At 53.1% G+C, this 21,631-nt stretch overlaps 1 protein-coding gene across 18 annotated transcripts in view; it reads right to left on the bottom strand.

Annotated features, from left to right (window-relative positions):
* Nucleotides 1-1,295: 1,295 nt before the first annotated feature.
* The window catches only part of MAP4 (microtubule associated protein 4), a 177,952-nt gene continuing 157,616 nt past the window's right edge, over nucleotides 1,296-21,631 (bottom strand). For 15 of the 18 annotated variants that reach the window (XM_054058621.1, XM_054058614.1, XM_054058619.1 and 12 more), the window contains 7 exons: nucleotides 19,993-20,121; nucleotides 18,451-18,543; nucleotides 13,173-13,254; nucleotides 8,816-8,928; nucleotides 6,247-6,424; nucleotides 2,890-2,910; nucleotides 1,296-2,806 (listed from right to left, as the gene is read on the bottom strand). In XM_054058621.1, the coding sequence (XP_053914596.1) occupies nucleotides 2,903-2,910; nucleotides 6,247-6,424; nucleotides 8,816-8,928; nucleotides 13,173-13,254; nucleotides 18,451-18,543; nucleotides 19,993-20,121 (603 nt within the window). In that variant the 3' untranslated portion in view covers nucleotides 1,296-2,806; nucleotides 2,890-2,902. The remainder of the gene's footprint in view (nucleotides 2,807-2,889; nucleotides 2,911-6,246; nucleotides 6,425-8,815; nucleotides 8,929-13,172; nucleotides 13,255-18,450; nucleotides 18,544-19,992; nucleotides 20,122-21,631) is intronic. The other 3 variants (XM_054058616.1, XM_054058611.1, XM_054058622.1) reach the window with 3 other exon arrangements.

Below are 21,631 nucleotides of genomic sequence, written 5' to 3' on the forward strand. Positions count from 1 at the left end.
CGGGAAGGGTTTGTGCATGGTGGGAGACGCGGGTGGACACAAAGGCTTTCCCCGAGGCGGCTGAGCAGGAGGGGAGTCAGAGGGGAGCGACGCAGGGGAGGCGGCGCTGCTGCCCCTTCGCAGGGTGCAAAGGGTTTTCTTTGCTCTGTCGGAAGATTGAGTGCAATATTGCCCCTCACCTTCCTCCCGCGTCACCTCAACCAGACCGGGAGCCGATGGTCTCCCTCCATCCTGGCAGAGCGCCACCGCTCAGCCTCCACCTCCTCTTTCATCAGCCACGGACACCTCCCCGCTTGGTTGTCCTCACCTCGGTCCCACTGGCACCAAACTTCCCCACCGGTGAGCCTGGAGGACGGCTTCGGCCCCGTTGCCGACGTTCGCCTTCTACGGGCGAAGAAGCCGGACTCCACGCACACCGCGTGGGCACAAACGCCTTCGCCTGGAGCAGCCCCACGGCAGCGCTCAGGGAAGCCCCCATCAGCCGCGCCGAGAGGCTCAACCCCTGCCGAGGGGGAAAATCAGCCCTTTCCGAAGGGATTAACTATCCCGAATTCCCCAACTTCCCTTCAATTCAAGAGCTGCGAAAACAAAAAGAACAAACCCAAGATGAAGCTGGCGTTTAGAATTTAGCAGTGAGAAGGAAGCAGAGCGAAGGGGCAGTGATATATCCCAAGGGCGGCATGCGGGGATCGGAGACGGGGGAGGCAGCAGCGTTCCAGGCCACCGGAGCAGCTGGAAGGTTCCAAGCATGGACCAACTCTGCTCTCCTATAAATTGAGGTTTCCAAGCGCAGTCTCAGCTCTGCCGAGCCGGCCCCGGGCGCTGGTGCCAACTGGGATTGGGATGAGAGGGAGGGAGCAGAGAGGGAGCAGAGAGGTGGGAAGAAGGAGGAGGAAGAGGAGAAGGAGAGGAAGGGAAGCGCAGGATTTGGGGTATATATAACCGCCCCTTGTCAGGTGCAAATCTGCATTGCTCCTTTCAATTTGTCTCCGGAGATAAAAAGCACTTATGAAACCAGCAGACAACTTGGATGCAAACTAGTACAGTTTAATGCCATTTTTTATTAGAAACCATGCAAACTTTAATATAAAAAATACAAGTGCAATAAGAACCTTTGTGTGTAAATACAGATTCCGGGTTATCGTGTCATTTGTCGGCTTCCCAAAGAAATATTCCCACAAGCACGAGAAGCTGCCGGCTTCCCTGGGGCCCCTCCTTGAACAGCCCCCCCCCCCCCTCCTCCGCACGCGCCTGGGTCAGCTCACTTGGATCCCAACGTTTGGTTATTCCGCCTGTTTGTTTTTGTTTTTTTGCTTTAAATTACTTTGACGACCCGAGAAGACTTTGCTTGGTTTATTTATTTACATTTCATCGCCTTAGTGTCATTCGCAACACGAAAAACGAGGAGCTCAAACCGCTCAGTAGGGAAAACTCTCTTTCCTAATCAAAGCTGCAACTTCCCGGCTTTCGGAGCCGGTTCCCTACCCGGCCACGGGTTCCGCTTCCCTCTTGGCTCCAATCCTGCCTTTCCCTCCCGCTCCGCTCGGTTGGCCGACGCCGATCGCCAGCTGCCGACTCCGGAAAACACCACGCGTGCAAACCATCCATCTCCTCCTGCCTCCAAAGTCAACTCGACCCGCCTCAACCTGCAACTCCACGGCACCAAAAAGCCTCCTGCTCTTCCTCCAGACCTCCCGCCCCAGCCGGGAAAAGACAAATCCAACGGCTTCGGCTCTGCGAGTCAATAAATAAACCACTTTACGAGGCTCTCGGCATTGCGCCGGCCCTCCGGGAGGTTTTCTAAGCACGGATTCACCGCCTCTCGTTGCAGGTTTCACCTCTTACGGTTTATTCCCTTGACCACGTTCCCGTGCCTTTCCTTCAGACATGGCTTAAATCCCAGGAATTTCGCTCCATCGTTTTTTGAAAAGCTTGATTCAAAAGAAAAACAACAACAAAAAAAAACCCCAAAACGAACAACGACGCGAAGTTAACGATGGTTGGATATGTCAGTAAAGCCAACACTGCAGCAGCGGTTACGCCTCTACTCTCCTACGGGGGCAAAGGAGGAAAGAGGAAAGGAGCCGGCGGAGGGGGTCGCAGCACGCTCAATCCTCAACACGTCGTCACGAAGGGTTAAAAAAAAAAAGGTTAAAGTCACCGGTTAAAAGAGCTTAACGTCTGCGTGTCATCGAGAGAAGCATCAACCGGGGGGCGGCAGAGACGGAAGCGGCGAGGAAGGAGAAGGTTAAAGGGTTAGAAAAGAAAGCAAGAAGGAGCACAGCTTCTCCCTCTTAACTCTGGCCTGGCTTCGGCAGCGCAAGCTCGCGGAATTCCCGACGCACGGAATCAACCCTAAGATCCACCCCCTACCCCCAGGAATAGCCGAAGACGCGGAGAAAGGAGGGAAGAACTTTCCAGCCTGGTAGAAGCGAACGTCCAAGGCGACCCCACGGGCGAAAGGGACGGTAGCCCTGCTAAACGCTGACCCTTTCTTCCCCCCCTCCCCATGGAAAAGCCAAGTTAAAAGAGCCAAGCTGCGTTATTCCGGCATGGAACGGCGAGAAAAAAGGGACCGGGGGGGGGAAAAAAAAAAGGGGGTCACAAGCCTTGAGAAAGCGCCGCGAGGGGAACTGGCTGTTGCAGCGGTGACAAGGAGGCGACTGAGCCCAGGCTCTGCTGACGGAGGTGCTACGTCACGGGGAGGTGCTGCTGGAAAGGTGGGGGGGTTGGAGGCGACGCTTTGCGCTCCGTGGTCTGTTCGAGCCTTGGCCTTCGCACGGAACGTCAGCTTGTGAGAGTCAATCTGCAGCGACACAAGGGGCGGGTGAGAAGGGGAAGGGCGAGAGGACGAGAGAAGGGGAGAGGAAGGGGAATGGAAGACGATACCATAATGTCATCATTAGATGCCTGGAAAATAAAAGGCAATTTTCTGAATTAAAAAAAAGGCAGGAAAAAAAAAAACCCCTCCAGATATCACAGAATTATAGAATGGGTTGAGTTGGAAGGGACCTCAAAGCCCATCCAGTTCCACCCACCCTGCCATGGGCAGGGACACCACCCACTGGATCAGGGGCTCCAAACGCCATCCAACGTGGCCCTCAACACCTCCAGGGATGGGATCTCGGGGGTCTGGTTGATGGCAAGTTTGAATCGTGGAGCCATGGAATGGTTTGGGTTGGAAGGGACCTCAAAGCCCATCCAGTTCCACCCCCTGCCATGGGCAGGGACACCTCCCACTGGCTCAGGTTGCTCAAAGCTCAACCTCCAGGGATGGAGCAGCCACCATTGCTCTGGGTAACCTTTTCCAGGGCCTCCCCACCCTCCCAGGAGAACATTTCTTCCTAAGATCTCATCTCAATCTCCCCCTCTTTCAGCTTCAAAACGTTCCTCTCATCCTGTCCCTGCACTCCCTGATCCAGAGCCCCTCCGCAGCTTTCCTGGAGCCCCTTTCAGTCCTGGAAGCTGCTCTAAGGTCTCCCCAGAGCCTTCTCTTCTCCAGGCTGAACAACCCCAACTCTCAGCCTCAATCTCTTAGTAGAGGTGCTTCAGCCCTCGGATCATCAGGTCCATCTCCTTCCTAAGCTGAGGATTCCAGAACTGGACACAGTATTCCAGCTGAGGTCTCTCTGGAGAGGAGCAGAGGGTCAGAATCCCCTCCGTCCCTGCTGGCCACGCTGCTCTGGATGCAGCCCAGGACACGGGTGGTTTCTGGGCTGGGAGCGCACGTTGTGGCTCCTGTGGAGCTTCTCCTCCCCAGCACCCCAAAGTCCTTCTCCTCAGGGCTCAAATCCATTTCAGCCTGATGGATCCATTCTCAACGGATCCATCTCAATCCATTCTCTTGCCCAGCCTGGATTTGTGCTTGGGATTTCTCCAACCCAAGACCTTCCACTTGGCCTTGTTGAACTTCCTGAGGTTCACACAGGCCACCTCTCCAGCATGTCCAGGTCCCTCTGGATGACACCCCACATTGCTGAGGGCGCCCTCGATCCCGCTGTCCACGTCTGCGCCAAAGATGTTAAACCCTGGTCCCCAAAACAACCCCTGAGGAACATCAGTCTCCACTTGGACACTGAGCTTTTGACCCCAACTCTTTGAGTGTGACCATCCAGCCAATTCCTCATCCACTGAGAGGTCCATCTGTCAAATCCACATCTCTCCAATTTAGAGTCCAGAATGCCACATGGGATAGTGTCAAACGCTTTGCACAGGTCCACGTTGATGACATTGGTTACTCTTCCCTGACCCACCAACGCTGTAGCTCCATCGTAGGTGGCCGTCAACTTCATCAGGCACGATTTGCCCTTAGTGAAGCCACGTTGGCCATCACAAATCCCCTCCTTATTTTCCAGGTGCTTCAGCAAATTTTCCAGGAAGATCTGCTCCGTGATCTCGGCAGGCACAGAGGTGAGACCAACCTGCCTGGAGTTCCCTGGGTCTTCTTCTTCCAGTCAATGGGAACTTCTCCAGATTGCCACAACTTCTCAATGATGATGGAGAACGGCTTAGTAGCTTTGTCCGCCAGTTCCCTCACGACCTATGGATGCATCTCATCAGGTCCCATGGACTTGTGTCCCTTCAGGTTTCTTAGTCCTTGGTTGCCGGGACAATGTCTCTGTATTCCTCCATCCTCTATAGGTTTCGGTTTTGAGTTGAAGTTGGTCCAGGAGCTCCTTGTTCATCCACGCAGACCTCCTGACCTCCTCCCTGTTGGGATGCATCACTCTGGAGCTTGAGGAGGTGATCCTTGAATATGAACCAGCTTTCTTGGGTCCCTCTCCCTTCCAGTTGCCCTACCAAGCAGGTCCCTGAAGAGGCTAAAGTCTGCTCTCCTCAAGTCCAGGGTAGTGAGCTTGCTGCATGCTCTCCTCGCTGCCCAAAAGACCTTCAATTCCACCATCTCCTGGTCCCTGCAGCTAAACCTTCTCTTGAGTTTCACATTCCCCACCAGCCCTTCCTCGTTGGTGAGAACAAGGTCCAGCACGTCACCTTTCCTCATTGGCTCTTCTGTCACTTGGAGAAGAAAGTTGGCATCAACATATTTCAGGAACGTCCTGGACCGCTTGGACCCCGCTGTGTTGGCCCTCCAACAGATGTTGGGGTGGTTGAAGTGCCCCACGAGGACCACGGTTTGTGAATTCCGGGCTGTGCCTATCTGTCTACAGAGACCTCCTGGGCCGGTGGCCTGCAGCAAACCCCCACTGTAATGTCACCTGTCCCTGCCTTCCCTTCAATCCTGACCCATAGGTTCTTGGTGGGCTCCTCATCTACCTCCAGGTGGAGCTCTAAGCACTCAGCTGGTCCCGGACAGAGGACAACAATCCCTCCATGACTTCCCTGCCCGTCCTTTCTTAAAAGCCTGCATCCCTCCATCCCAACAATCCAACCATGGAATCATTAGGGTTGGAGAAGACCTCTAAGATCAAAGAGGGATCTCTCCGTGCTGGCCACGCTGCTCTGGATGCAGCCCAGGACACGGGTGGTTTCTGAGCTGGGAGCACACGTTGTGGCTCCTGTCGAGCTTCTCCTCCCCAGCACCCCAAGTCCTTCTCCTCAGCACTGCTCTCAATCATCCCCCACCCTGTACGGAAACCACGGATTGCCCCGACCCAGGGGTAGGACCTTTCATTTGGCCTTGTTGAACCTCACGAGATTCTCCAGCCCCAATTCTCCAGCCTGTCCAGGTCCCTCTGGATGACATCTCATCCTTCTGGTGTGACAACTGCCTCACTCAGCTTGGAGTCACCTGCAAACTTGCCCTCGGCCTCATTGTCTATGTCATTGATGAAGACATTAAACAGCTCTGGTCCTCGTATGGACCTCTGAGGGACATCCCTCATCACGAACCTCCATCTGTACACTGAGCCGTTGACCACTTAACTCTCTGGATGCGACCATACAACTTATTCCTTATCCACCAAACAGTCCACTCATCAAATCCATCTCTCTTCAATCTAGAAGGTGACTGATTGGGTCACTCTTCAGATGTTCTCCTTGCTGACCTACGCTCCCTCTCCAGGCTCTGGGCATCTACTGCCGGCACCGGCATCAAACTGGGCTGGATTGAGGTTCTCCTCCCCTAATAACTTTCGTCGAAAGCCCTCTTCACCAGCCTGGCAAATCCTACAATGGAAGATGCTCTTCCATGTGTCAGATGGAACCCATGGACACCAACAGAGCAGCAGTGTGGCCGCTGCTCTCCCACCCCACCGACTGCCCAAGGAGAAGGCGCCGAGAACTTACTTGTTTCTTGTATCTGAGTCTCGAAGCTCTGAATTTCCCTTTGGTCGCCAGCGCTCAGGGCAGCGGGCGCCGCCGGCCCTACGCCGTTCTCCCGCATCTCGGGGCCTGCCTTGGCCGCTGTCACCTCTCCGTTCTGAGGGGCTGCTGGGAGCTGCCCTGGCTCCACGATCCCCTCAGCCTACAAGGAGACAACAGGGTGGGAAGGATGACAGCGATGAGTCAATAGAAGATGGAGAAGAAGAAGGAAGAGTGAAGCGTGGCATCCCAGAGCGCCCTCCGCCCTCCCCAGTTGCCAAAACACACGCAGGGTTGAGGGGGTGCCCGGTTGCTCCTCAGGAAGCCACCATCCTGACCAGCTTTCCAGCTTCTCATGGTGCCTGAAGACCCATCAGCCCCACACCGCTCCCTGCCCGCTTGTCCGAGTGTCCCTGGCCACGGGGTCAGCGCTCTCTCCCGCAGCCTCACTTGATGTTGGTCTGTGAACTGGGAGAGCAGTCTTCAGAGAAGACTCCATCCTGGGCTGTTGTCCTACCACAGGTGGTGATCTCACTTGGAGTCACCAATCTCCGTGAGCCGTGGAGAAGAGCTATGTTCTCCAGCTGCAAGTGAGGAGCCTGGTGGGAACCCACTGAGAACAACGCAGAGCTGCTTGGAAAGACGTCTTCTTGGGAAAGAAGGGTCTGGAGCACCTCGAGTCCTTTGAGGAGCTGCTGAGGGCCCTGGGGCTGCTTAGCCTGGAGAAAAAGAGGCTGAGGAGAGACCTCATTGCTCTCTGCAGCTCCTGAAAGGAGGTTGTGGTGAGGTGGGTGCTGGGCTCTTCTCCCAAGGAACAAGTACAAGAGGAAACACCCTCAAGTTCTGCCAAGGGAGGTTTAGATTGGACATCAGGAAACATTCCTTCACCAAAAGGGTTGTCCAGCCCTGGCAGAGGCTGCCCAGGGAGGTGGTGGAGTCTCCATCCCTGGAGGTGTTTAAAACCCCCGTGGATGTGGCGCTTAAGGTCATGGTTTAGTGGTGAGTTTGGCAGAGTTGGGTTTACGGTTGGACTCCACGGCCTTTAAAGGTCTTTTCCGACCAAAATGATTCTGTGACGTTGACACCACCAACGCTATGGAGCGCAGCACACAGAGACAACGTCACCTCGGACCCGCCCAGCTCTGGGAAGGAGCAACCCATCCAATCAGGATGTCCTCCAGCAGGGAAGAGTATGGGAAGAGAGTGGCACCTCCAGTCCAAAGCAGCTCTGCTCTGACCCCCATCTCCTTGCCCAACAAAGTCTTATCCACCAGGAATAAGGCTGATGGGCTCTTCAAACTACGTCTTGAGAAGCAACGAGAGGCAACCATGGACGGGCTGTGGACTTGCTTCCTCAACAAGCAGCGCAACCACCTCTCCTTCCTCGTAGGGGTCCAAACCCACCAAGAAATGAGATTAATTCTGAGCAGGAAAGATTTTAGGCCTTCAGAAACCCTCGTTCCCAGCAAACAGCTGGACCATGGACCAGACAGGACGTGGACCAGATGTTCCTGGAGACCGGAAAAGCCCAGCATGGTTACAGTCCCCTCTCCCTACCAACACAGCAGGAGCTTCTCCAGCTTCCCGCAGCTTTTCACCGAGCCCTGATTTGCCAGGTTGAAGGTTACGTAAGGAGACGGGAGATGTGTCCCCAGCAGATATTCTTCTCTTGTCTTCTTCTACCAGGGATGATTAAATCCACGCTAAATATACTCGTGAATTCCGCTGCGTAATCTCGGTTCTTTAGGACAGGGATTATGGCTCTCGAATCCTCACGGCATTTAACACAACGGCTCGACCCGGCTGACCTCTAAACCCTTCCATAACTCTTGGACAATCAAGAGGATTCAGCATGGAGAAGAGGGTTCCTCTCCTCCTTCTATCCTGCTGGGGCGAGTGGTCATGCTTTAAGAACTTGGGTACCGGAGCACGGGATTGCTTTCTCCACCTCCAGCAGCAGCGTTCCACAGAGAAGCCCCACAACTGCCCCAATCGTTGTGTGGTCAACCCCATGAGTCCCTCCTGGGGGCCTCCAAGCGAGGGTGATGTCTCTCCTCTGAGATGCTGTAGCTCGGGCTGAGGATGATTTATGTTCTCCATGAGGGGAAGCGTTGAATCACAGCAACGGGTGCTCAAGAACCCTTTATCCTCACCCCAAGGATTGGTGGGATGGGCTGCAGTTCAGGCTATGGGTGGAAACCTCCTTCCAAGAGCTTCCTCCCAGTACAGAGCAACCTGCTCCCACCAGTTTTACTGGGGGAAAGAACTATGGGGCAGCTTCTCTGATGGGGTCAGAGCGTACGGAGCCATCCCTGCTCTCAGGTTCCTGGAGGAAGGAGGCAGACGGGCAGTTCCACCCCGTTCCATCGGGCCATGGAGCTGACTCACAGCGCTCATCTTCTGCTCATGCAACACTCGGGATTGACCGCAGAAGCACAGAAACCAGCAGGTGTTGAACAAAGGCTGAGGGTGGAGAAGCGGCCCTACATCAGCAGGACAAGGAGAAGAAGCCAATGTAACCCCTACCCAATAGAGTAGAGCTTCCTGCGCTCACCTTCACGGTTCCTCCTGCTGGCAAGTGTCCCAGGTTGTCCAGAGAACCCACTTTGGGTTGGGCCTTCTCCTTGAAGTTCAGCTTCTGGTTTTCTATCTTGACATCTCCTCCTCCTGGAATGAGATTGTGTGGAAGTGAGTTTAGGAACGTCTTTGGAGCGATCCCACCCGACTCCTGTCTCCTTGTCAGCCCACAAAAAGGAGCTGCAGAGGACACAGTGCACTTGGGAGGAGGGACAGGACATTCAGCATCTCAAGCTCCTTCCAGTCAAGGTTTAGTTTAAAACCCAGCAAGATCAAAGCTGGTGCTCAGCATCCAAGAAGGGCTGCGCGGCAAAGCCCTGGAGATGCCCTCAGGTGGGGAACTCCACATGTCCAGACAGGCAGGCTGGAAGACACCTGAATACCAACCACCTCACGAGGTCTGCTGATGGACCTACTCCTCCAGAGCGGTGAAATGGCACTGTCACCCGACCCCACACGAGTGTTTTCTGAGGGCTACGCGCTCCTATCCACGTCCCTTGCCGAGGTCTCCCTCAGCTCAACCCGTCTGCGAGGTCACCGCTGTTGGGATGTGTTCTGCTCCTTTTCATTAACCACATTCCTTTGCTCGTTATCTATTCCCACTCCACCAACGGCAGCGGTGAGCCTGGAGTGCTCAGCGGAAGAGAAGCTGGAAAGCTGCCTGGTGGAGAAGGACCTTGGGTGTTGGCCAATAGCGGCTGAACGCGAGTCAGCAGTGGCCCAGGTGGCCAAGAAGGCCACCAGCATCCTGGCTTGGATCAGCCCTGGGGTGGCCACAGGAGCAGGGAAGGGATTGTCCACCTGGACTCGGCGCTGGTGAGGCCACACCTCGAATCCTGGGTCACTTTTGGGCCTCTCACTCCAAGAAAGACCTTGAGAAGCTGGAGAACGTCTGGAGAAAAGAACAGAGCTGGGGAAGGGGCTGGAGAACAAGGGTTGTGAGGAGCTGCTGAGGGCCCTGGGGCTGTTTAGCCTGGAGAAGAGGAGGCTGAGGGGAGACCTCATCGCTCTCTGCAGCTCCTGGAAAGAAGGTTGTGGTGAGGTGGGCGTTGGGCTCTTCTCCCAAGGAACGAGGGATGAGACGAGAGGAAATGGTCTCAAGTTCTGCCAGGGAGGCTCAGATTGGATATGAGGACATATTTCTTCATGGGAAGGGTTGTCCATCACTGGTAAAGGCTGCCAAGGGCAGTGGTGGAGTCTCCATCCCTGGAGGGGTTCAAAAAGCCTGTGACCGTGGCACCTGAGGACATGCTTTAGCAGGCATGGTGGGGTTGGACTGGATGAGCTTAGAAGTCTTTTCCAGCCTCAGTGGTTCCATAATTATACGATTCTATGACCTCCAACTCCCTCACTGGCACCCAGACCCACTGCTTGAAGCACTTAGGAGCTGTGTAGGCGCGAAGAAGCCAAGCGTGGGAGCTGGATGGACACTCCAGGTTCAGGAGAACATGGAGGTCAGGTAAACAACTTTAGATTTAGAATCAATGATCATAGAATGGCTTGACTTGGAAGGGACCTTAAAGAGCATCTAATTCCAAGCCCCCTGCCATGGGCAGGGACACCTCCCACTGGCTCAGGCTGCCCAAGGCCCATCCAACGTGGCCTTCAACACCTCCAGGGATGGGGCAGCCACAGCTTCTCTGGGCAACCTGTGCCAGGGCCTCACCACATGCATGGAAAAGAAATTCCTCCTTATGTCAGCTCAGCAGAATCAAATGCCAAGAGCTCCCTACAAGAACAATTTGGTTTCAAAGTAACTGTTCCTACGCACGCTGCCGCGCGACCAGACTGTGCCCAAGGAGCAGCAGGCGCTCTCGGACACAGTTCCAAAGGCAAAGGCAAGCAAATCATCCTCACCGCTTCCTCGCTGCAATTTTAACGAGCAGCAGATTTCATCACGGGGAAAGAGGCAGATATAGTGGTGATCAGGTACAGGAGAACCCAACCCTCAGCTGCTCAACACCAGCAATTAAAGAGAACCAACAGCACCTCCAGAGCTCCTCTTAGAATCATAGAACAGTTTGGGTTGGAAGGGACCATAAAGACCATCCAATTCCAACCCCCTGCCACGGGCAGGGACACCTCCCACTGGAGCAGGTTGCTCAAAGCCACATCCAACCTGATCTTGAGCACCTCCAGGGATGGGGCAGCCACAGCTTCTCTGGGCAACCTGTGCCAGGGCCTCACCACTCTCATGGGGAAGAAATTCCTCCTTATGTCCAGTCTAACTCTGCCCCTCTCCAGTTTATACCCGTTCGCACTCGTCCCATCCCCACACGCCTTTGGGAACAGCCCCTCTCCAGCTTTCCTGGAGCCCCTTCAGGTACTGGAAGGTCACTCTAAGGTCTCCTGGGAGCCTTCTCTTCTCCAGGCTGAACAACCCCAACTCTCTCAGCCTGTCCTCAGACGGGAGGTGCTCCAGCCCTCGCAGCATCCTTGGAGCCTCCTCTGGACCCATTCCAACAGCTCCATCTCCTTCTTCTGTTGAGGATTCCAGAACTGGCCCCAATCCTCCAGATGAGGTCTCCCAGGAGAGGAGCAGAGGGGCAGAATCCCCTCCGTCCCTGCTGCTCTGGAAGCAGCCCAGGACACGGCTGGTTTCTGGGCTGGGAGCGCACGTTGTGGCTCCTGTCGAGCTTCTCCTCCCCAGCGCCCCAAGTCCTTCTCCTCAGGGCTGCTCTCAATCCCATCATCCCCCACCCTGTACTGAGATCGGGGATTGCCCCAACCCAGCGGTAGGACCTTGCCCTTGGCCTGGTTGACCCTCATGAGGTTCTTTTGAGCAGAACAGCTTCATGGGAGGATTCCAGGAGAGGACACGGGACTCCAGACGGGGTCTCAGTAAGCCTTCCGTACGTTTCGAACGCTGTGGTTCCCGTTCAGAAACACGACCCTACGTGCTGCCCAGCCTCCAAACAGTCTCTCAAAAGAACTATTTAGGCGTTGCTAAGCACAACTTTGCTTCCCAGTGACAGCATCAAATCCTCATCCCACAGCTCTGTGAAAGCTTGGCGTGGTCAACCATGGAAGCACTTCAGCGTTGACATGGCCAATGGTTGAAGCCAACTGATTCGGTCAACCAAAACCAGTTAAAACAGCAGAGAAAGGATAATTCTGGACGGGTTCTTCTGCTTTAATCAGCCCTGGACAAGAGCAGCTTTTGTCGCGCGCAGCTCGTTATTACGGAGCCCTCAATAAGCAGAGGTCACGGCTGTGGCACCACGTTCTCAACGTGGGAGCACGTTTTGAGGCACTGAACCGTGGGGCTCAAGGTTGAACTGCTTTCAACCCAATAGAAGGAAGAAAGGGTGTGGGAAACTCCCAGAGAAGACAAAGAGAGGTTTGTAGGATTTGTTCTCCGCTTTGGGCAGTGAACTTTGTCCTCGTGTTTGATTGCCAAGAGATGAGGGACCGCGGAGATGGACAAACCAGAGCAAGACAGTGAACTGACCGCACCTGAGGACGCTAAAAAGGTCAGTTCAAATGATCTACCTCGGATCCAAGACTGGTCCAGGCTCTGCTGAGCTCTGGGCTGGTCATCGTTTGGTTGGAAAACCAAGATCCACACCGTGTTCTCAGTGGAGAGCAAATAATTCCTTCACAGTCCCATAATATGTCATTAAAGAGCCAGAAGGGGTTTATGTAAAGCAGAAGCTGCTACTGAACCACTTGGCTGGAACCACTCTTGTATCTGCTCTGGAGAACCAGAGGGAAGTGACTTCATCCCTCCACAGAAGCCCCCAAAGCCCTCTGCATGAAGCTGCCGAGCTCCATGGTCCACCTGGTTTTTAAATGAGGAGGAAAAGAGAACCTAATCAAAGCAGCAGATGGTCTTCACGAGGAAGAAAAAAGCCCACATCTCTTCTTCTCCAATCATGAAACCATCAGGAATCACTAAAGCAGACGGGCGGTACTTTTAGAAATGATCCCCAAAAGCAACAAACCTCTCGAACTCTTCCAGTAGTGGCTCAGGGCCAGATTTGTGATGGGCAATAAAGGATCATGGAATGGGTTGGGTTGGAAGGGACCTCAAAGTCCATCCAATTCCACCCCCTGCCATAGGCAGGGACACCTCCCACCGGATCAGGTTGCTCAAAGGCCCATCCAATGTGGCCTTCAACACCTCCAGGGATGGGGCAGTCACCACTGCTCTGGGCAACCTCTTCCAGGGCCTCACCACCCTCACAGAAAAACATTTCTTCCCAAGATCTCATCTCAATCTCCCCTCTTTCAGCTTCAAACCGTTCCCCTCACCCCATCCCTGCCCTCCATGGTCAAGAGCATCTCCCCAGCTTCCCTGCAGATGAATCACGAGGGAATCGGACAATCCCCACCTGGCTTATGCTTGATGTTTGCTTTCGAGCCACACTTGGAGGACACTTTGGAAAGGTCAACTTTCTTGTTCTGGATCTGCACCTAAAAAGACAAAAAGAAACAATTCAGCACAGAGGAACATTCCCCGTGAGTCCAGAGGCCACCCCAACCATCAGGTCACCCTTCGTGGACCTGCACCCCTTCTCAACCACTCCCAGTCACCAGAACCAAGCGCCACAGGAAGTTCTCGTGTTCTTTGAAGGCCTCCACCAGCCAGAAGGGGTTAATGTGAGCAGAGAGGAATCAAGACTAGATAAAGCTATCAGATGGACCGTGACCAGAAACGGGAGTCCTCATTTCATGGTATCTTCATGGAATACACTTGCAAAAGCACTTGGAAGAAGGGCCACAAAAAGCCAATCCCACTGCCACGTTGCAAAGACTGTTTCTGCCCAGCGCTGGCTCTGCCTCTGAAAACATGGACCAGTGTTTGGGCAGCTCCAGGGCCACCAGGACAGATGGCATCTCACGGTTCTCCTCAGCCACCCACTTGCTGTGAGGGCCAACGATGTGCCACCACCTCCAACCTCCTCTCTTTGCCATCTTCAGTGTGTGGAATGACCCACATCTAATAACGAGGCTTTATTTGCAGCCTTCTCACAGGGGCCCTTCCTACCAGGAAGGATCACCACATCCAGATGGAACAAACTGCTCGAAGAAGCCAACCTCAAAGACAAAACATTGCAAGTGGAGAAGCCACTGCTTCCTTCAACCTCATTCTACCGGAGACTCGGTCCTGGCATAAAAAGCCCTCAATGAAAACAGGTTTGGTGGTGTCCCATCACATCCTGAGACATCCGTGACTCAGCCAGTGACCTTCTTCCAGGTCAAGGAGCCAAACGTTCTAGCGTGGTGATCGTGGACATTGGTTTGAACCTGGGGAGAAGTGTCTTCTCGAGGGTAGGACAACACCGGAGCCAAACGTCAGAGATTTTATGTCTTTTTGCTCAATCGGTATTTCATCTCCAACCGTGGGACCAAGTGAGTCCCAGTTCAGACACCTTTAAACTCCCTCCTGCCACTCCAGGTGGATGAAGAACTCCTCTATTCCAGAATTAACTCCTTGGAGACCTCTCATTCCATACAAACATGGGATCATTTATGGTGGCAGGAAGGTGGAGGTCTCCTCACCTAACCCACCCACCACTAAGTTGAGATTTGAGCTTTCTGGGGTAGAAACTGGGGAGTGATATGAAGAGATTCACCTCTTCCAGTCGTGTCAACACCCACCAGGTGGCACCAACAGGTGCAGAAAGTTCTAGAACTCATCATCTTGCAGAGAAAAAATGACAAGGATTTGTCCTCTTTACCAACTGCTCCAAAAGCTTCTTGAGGATGAGCGCGAGAGTTTACTCCACATCTTTCTCAAGAAGCACAAGTCCTCCCAGTCCTTGTGAAGATGAGTCAAAGCCCTGATGTCTCATTAGCTCTGAATGAGGAGAACAGCACGCTCCAGCCTCCTACCACGCCGTTCCGTCTCCGTGTACCCTGACTCAAGGGACACCAGATGCTCCAACAGATGAGATGGTGGCTACCAAATTTGGTTTTCTTGGGCTTTGCCAGCAAAGCTTTGGTCACAAGTTCTCGGTTGCTTGGAACTGGAATTAAGCTAAAAATAGTCCACAGGACGCATTATAATGAGAACATTCGTTACCGGCTCAGCCAGAGACACCCAGTTGGGACTCCTCATGGTCTCACCTGGGGTTCAAGCAATGGAAAGGTCTCTCTTGTGAGATTTCTAGCGTTGGTTGGTTGGTTTGGCGTCTGCGATGGAGGCACCTTTGAAGGGTTGGGCTCGCATCTACGGAGCCAAATCCGCAGACTCTGGTGCCAGAAATGAACTTGAGATTGGAAACTTTGAGAGAGGCTCCCATGGGAAGTGGTATCCTCACCTCTCTTTAGATTGTCAATCTCTGCCCGGTTTCCAACCCATCCTCACCTTGAGAGTGGTGAGGCCCTGGAAGGTTGTGGCTGCCCCATCCCTGGAGGTGTTGAAGGCCACGTTGGATGGGCCTTGGGCACCTGATCCAGTGGGAGGTGTCTCTGCCCATGGCAGGGGGTTGGAACTGGATGATCTTTAGGTCCCATCCAACCCAAACTATTCCATGATTATATGACCTCAGCACATGGAGAAGCATTCGTACACTCCAACCCACTTTGTTAGATCTTCAACATCACATCGAAGACCCTCTTAAATGATGCTTTCTTTAAGAAGAGGGGAAAACGCTAAACCACAACAAAAGCTTTGGCCAGGAAAGCTGTTAGGTTTGGGTCTAGGAATTTCTGGCGGATAGAACGTGAGCAGGAGCAATAGCTGATGCTTCTGAACATCTTCTTGGGTATTTTGGATGGGAGAAGAAGTTATCTCCATGTACCGAAGGCAAAAGGGCCCCAGTGTGTGCCACCTGGACACCACCTCGCTTCACCTGTCCAGGGAGGTGGTTGAGTCACCATCCCTGGAGGTCTTTTAAAAGACGGATAGATGAAGTGCTTAGGGATATGATTTAGTAGTGGACAGGGACGGTTGTGCTTGATGATCTCAAAGGTCTTTTCCAACCAAGCGATTCTATTATTCTATGAGTCAGAGAACCCTGGAATGGTTTGGGTTGGAAGGGACCTTAAAGATCATCCAGTTCCACCCCCTGCCATGGGCAGGGACACCTCCCACTGGCTCAGGCTGCCCAAGGCCCATCCAACGTGGCCTTCAACACCTCCAGGGATGGGGTAGCCATGACTTCTCTGGGCAACCTGGGCCAGGGCCTCATCACTCTCAGAGGAGAACATTCCTTCCTAAGATTTCATCTCAATCTCCCCTCTTTCAGCTTCAAACCGTTCCCCTCGTCCTGTTTCTGCACTCCCTGATCAGGAGCCCCTCCTCAGCTTTCCTGGAGCCCCATTGAGCACTGGAAGATCACTCTGAGGTCTCCTCGGAGCTGTCTCTTCCCCAGGCTGAACAACCCCAACTCTCTCAGCCTGACCTCATAACAAGTGCTCTGGCCCTTGGACCATCCCCGTGGCCTCCTCTGGGCTCACTCCAACACCTCCACGTCCCTCCTGTGCTGAGAACTCCAGAACTGAATGCAGAACTCCAGCTGAGATCTCAGGAGAGAAGAGTAGACACGAAGTCCATCACTTCTGCCTGGACAACCCTAAAGCTGAACCCCAGTCTGCTACAAACCACAGCTCTTGTCCACAGGGTTCCTGAGGGCTTTAACTGAAAGCTTCCCAGACTTCAGCTTCCCTGACCCCCCATCAGCACTCAGGAGTCTTCTATCCAAGATGATCAACACAAGAAGATCCAAGAAAACATCTCGGAAGAGGACAAGAAGCACTTTGTTCTCTAGTCTCAAAAAGCTTAAGTAGATGAGCAAGAAGAGCAGCAGCAGAAGGAGAATGGAGAAGAAGAGCCAAAGCAGTTGTCCCCAAGAGTTGGGAATGTCCCCAGGACAGGACAGCAAAGAGGAAAGGACAGGTTTGGTGGTTCATTAGAAGAAAGAATGGTTCACTCACGGAGTTAATCAAGCAAGGAAAACCAAAGCCACATTTAAAGGACATTTCTGCTGGTCTCATACAAGTGTGAGGGTGACTCGTTGTGCTCCACAAGGTCAGAGGGGCCAAAATCAAGTGGCTGACAAACCACAGCTCCTTTGAGCGCATGAGCAGGTGACAACATCTGCTCAACCATGCACCAAAGTAGCTGCTGCCACGGAACACTGGTCAGGTGTTCCATCCCAAACCGGGAGGACAAACACAGGTGGAACGCACAGCTGGAAATGTGTTCCACAAAAGTATTCTGAGGGCATCTCATCGACCTGGTGGTCTCCAGGTTGGTTCTTCTATGGAGCAGAGGATCCTCCCGCCTGAGCATTTCTTGGGAAGCTCCACACACACATGTGTGCGCTCCTACGAACATTGGGTATGGCATAGAACTATTGACTAAGAACGGCAAATCCCACCGCTTGGGAGAAGCCACAAGCTGGAAGGGCAGCGGAAATGCACGTCCAGTGACTCTCACCAGGAAGCCAAGCTCGGGGTGACATCAACACTTCTCTCTTACCCCCTTGGTGGCCACCCCGTGGAGAACAAACTTAAGGACCTCCTGAAGGCTTAAGTAAGAATTGGCCATGCAAAGGCTCAGCCAGTTGAGCAAATCCATACATATGTCCCAGGGAAAGTGTCCACCACAGTCTCCACCCCAACCTGGTCCTGCATGGCCACTGTCTCCACTGAACCAGGTACCCAACAGAACACATTGATGGTGCAGGAGGTGCCAAGTCTGGCCCCACAATCTGAGCAGCTCCACCTCAAAACACTACAAAAAGCAAAGATGCAGAGACTTCCATTGCTGCTGCGACACAGGAAGCGGCACGAGATGCGAGAGCTGGACATCACCCCTCAAGAACCTGGAGTTTAAACACCAAAGGAAAACATCTCCTTGGCTTTGAGGACTTGAGGAGCTTTATTTGAAGCCATCCAGCCTCTATTTCTGCAAACAAGCCCAGCGCCGACAGGCAAGCACGGATTGTTGAGGTGGGACCGCCGTGGAACCAAGCTTGTCAACTCATGGACATGCTTCCCAAAGCTTCCCAGACACACGACTTGGGTGTTTTCTCAGCCGCTTTGAGGACCCAACGCTCCGACCGAGTAGGTAGACATTCCAAGATTAGCTTTCTCTTTTAATAAACTCAACTCTGCTGCCAGAGGCACCAGGAGCCGTTAAATTTAGAAGTTAATCACAGCTCAAAGATTAAGTCCCAGAGTCTTCTCCTTGACCTTTTTGAAGTCTCCCTTCTTGTCTCACAATTAACCCACCCCAGGTCGCTGTCTTAGCTGGGGAGGAGCACCGGGGACTTTCAGGTCACAATTCATCTCATCTGAACGCATCAGATGTCCAAATAGGCCAGAGGAGCAACCGAGGTGCCACCATCATGACAGAGGAGATCCATGGAGAAGGAACTCCTGGGGTCAGCGATGCGCAGACCCTCTGTTTTGGTCCTGAACCCCACGTAAACCATGCTAGGAAGATCTCAGGTGGATCTGCAGCACCATGAAACAAACCACACCCATCCCAACTCGCATCCCATGGGGAATACAAAGGAATTCTCCAGTCTACGTCATCCCCAGAAGCTCTGAACCTCTGCCGCACCTTCCTGTCTGGACTATGTTGGTAGGACGGACACATCACAACAGTACGAGAGGAGTTAGTAGAAAGAGAGCTTGCCCAGAGCCCATACTTACATTCCCACCTCCAGGGACATGCTTAATATTGTCCTTGGAACCACACTTGGACTGAACATGGCTGTAGTTCGCTTTTTTGGAGACTATCTGGACCTGGAATGTTACAGAATGGAAAACAACACATGGGAAGAGGACTGGTTAGAGTTGTCATACGGTAGGGCTGGAGCAGATGCTCCACCACGGTGGAGAAACATGGAGTCGTGTTAAACTCAATCCAACTTTAGTGAAAGAAGCAACTGAGGAGGAGAGTGAGAACGACAGTGAATGGAACAAGAGCTGCACAGACAGATTAGTGCGAGAGTGTAAGCGCTACCGTGAAGACCTCTTCTCCATAGGTTCTACGGGTTGGCATCTGCCTACAAGATAGGTTGGGTTCATCCGTGTCCCTCAGGAAGCTTCCCAGGAGCTTCTCTCAGGGTGAGAGCTGCCCCAGAACAAGGACAACCACCTCAGCCACCTCCTTCCTCCCTGGACTAAAGCTGTGGGGCCACCCCGTCCACCAACTGCTTGGTGTCTGCCCTTGGTTTCCACCTGCCTGGGTTGACTCCAGTCTTGGAGAACATCTTCCAAACCCTTCAGGGAAGCAAAAGCCTGGTCTGAGAAATGATTCTTTGGATGAAGGCTGTTAAACCTTCAGTTACGTTTTATCAGATGAGGCTGACGTTCATTAAATCGGTTCTCCTTGAAACTAAAATAACTCGGACTTTCTCCAAGACAAGAGGAGTTACGTTAAGGTTGCTCTTCGAAGGTGGTAACTGAGTGAGATCAACAGCCCGGGCTCACAAATCGTTAGTTACGACACGTGTTTAGTTATTTAAGGCAGCACAAACGGTGGCAGAAGTCATATGGAGAGGACTTTCTACAGAGAGGTGATAACCTGGAAGCACAAAAGGCATCACCACCACGTTCTCCTTCAAGCAGGTTCCTGAAGGCTCCTCGGCCGGTTCAGAAAGACTGGATTCAGGGCGACGGCAGCTCTGACAACGCCCTCGTGCTGGTTTAGAAGGGGTTCCTGACTTCCCTAGAGGTCCAGATCCCACCCATCCACTATCAGGCTCTGGCTGATGCTTCCCAAACTCAACCTGCACTGGAGGTGCTCCCACTCCTCTCCTTGTCCCCTCTGTGCCACCACAGCTTCTGCGGCACTAGGTTGGAGCTTGGTGGAGCTGCGTTGGGAATATTGCAGGGGAAGACATCAAATCCTTAATATTCCAGGATATAAACGAGCTCCTACTCCCAAACGAGGGCTGTGGGTTGATCCCAAGGGAAAGGTCCACCTCCAAGCTAAGCCTTGGAGTGAAACCAGAGGGCTCTGCTCTGAAAGCACCTGCATGGGGTGGAGAAGACACCTACGGCAGCGATGTCTGAACATGTACGACTGAGAACATCTCAGGGTTTACAGGAAAAGACTTGGAGGAGTGTCCATGCAAGGAACGGTGACACCGACGGAAGAAAGCAGAAGAGCTGGAGAGAAGGGAAAGTGACTCAAAATGGAGATGGTTTCCTTCGCCTCCCACCGAGAGAAGTCTGAAATGAACTCACTTTCCCATTGGGCTGTTTGGGGGGACCCTCTTTTGATACGGTTGGTTTAGCAGTGGTCATTTTAGAGACCGCTTTGGGTTCAGACTTGCGGGAAGCAGCGGTCGACTCGGGCTTTTTCTCTATTTTCCCCTAGATGGAGACAAACGGATGGTTTCAACCAGCAAACGCAACAAGGTGGGGGCAGGAACATGAGGGAACACAAGCTGCTCAGATAAACTCAAAGGCAAAGATGACCCAGGAGAACTCCTTCTGGGACATATGACCCCAGAGAATTCCTTATGGGCACCTATGACCCGGGAGAACTCCTCATGGGCACCTATGACCCTGGAGAACTCCTTATGGGACATATGACGCTGGAGAACTCCTTATGGGCACCTATGACCTTGGAGAACTCTTTCTGGGACATACAACCCCAGAGAACTCCTTATGGGCACCTATGACCCAGGAGAATTCCTTCTGGGACATATGACCCTGGAGAACCCCTTCTGGGCACCTATGATCCAGTAGAACTCCTTCTGGGACATATGACCCCAGAGAATTCCTTATGGGCACATGTGACCCAGAAGAACTCCTTCTGGGACATATGACCCTGGAGAACTCCTTCTGGGAGATACAACCCCAGAAAACTCCTTATGGGCACCTATGACCCTGGAGAACTCCTTATGGGACATATGACCCCGGAGAATTCCTTATGGGCACAGGTGACCCAGGAGAACTCCTTCTGGGACATACGACCCTGGAGAACTCCTTATGGGCACCTATGACCTAGGAGAACTCCTTATGAGCACATACAACCCAGGAGAACTCCATATGGGCACCTATGACCCAGGAGAACTCCTTCTGGGACATACAACCCCGGAGAACTCCTTATGGGCACTTATGACCCCGGATAATTCCTTATGGGCACCTATGACCCAGGAGAACTCTTTATGGGCACCTATGACCCAGAAGAAACCCTTCTGGGCACATACGACCCAGGAGAACTCCTTCCATGCTGTAATCTCATGCCCAGGGCTCAGAAAATTGAGGCAACGGAGGGAAAGCAACATCACTTGAACATGGGATGAGAGGAGGACCTTGGGGTCATAAAGCAATACTCGAGTTCTCCGTGTCTCAAAAGCCTTGTAAGGTGGTCCTTCATCGGTTTCTCACCATTTCCTCAGTGGCCACAATGGTCCAGGTGACCCCAGGCCATTATGTTCTGCCCAAATCTTTGTGTCATACAGGACCACCTCCTCCACATGGATGACCCAGCAGAACTTCTGAGCACAGGTGACCCAGGAGAACTCCTTAGGGGGACAGATGACCCAGGAGAACATCTTACGGACACTGGTGACCCAGGAAAATTCCTTAAACCAACATATGACCCAAGAAAACTCCTTATGGGCACAGGTGACCCAGGAGAACTCTTTATGGGACGTATGACCAGAGGGCTCTGCTCTGAAAGCATCTGCATGGGGTGGAGAAGACACCTATGGCAGCAATGTTTGAAGTCCTTATAGGCACATATGACCCAGAAGAACTCCTTATGGGCACAGGTGACCCAGGAGAAGTTCTTATGGGCAAATACAACCCAGAAGAAGTCCTTATGGGACATATGACCCAGGAGAACTCCTTCCATGCTGTAATCCCATGCCCA

Source organism: Cuculus canorus, chromosome 2 (assembly GCF_017976375.1).
Source record: "Cuculus canorus isolate bCucCan1 chromosome 2, bCucCan1.pri, whole genome shotgun sequence".
Lineage (NCBI taxonomy): Eukaryota > Metazoa > Chordata > Aves > Cuculiformes > Cuculidae > Cuculus > Cuculus canorus.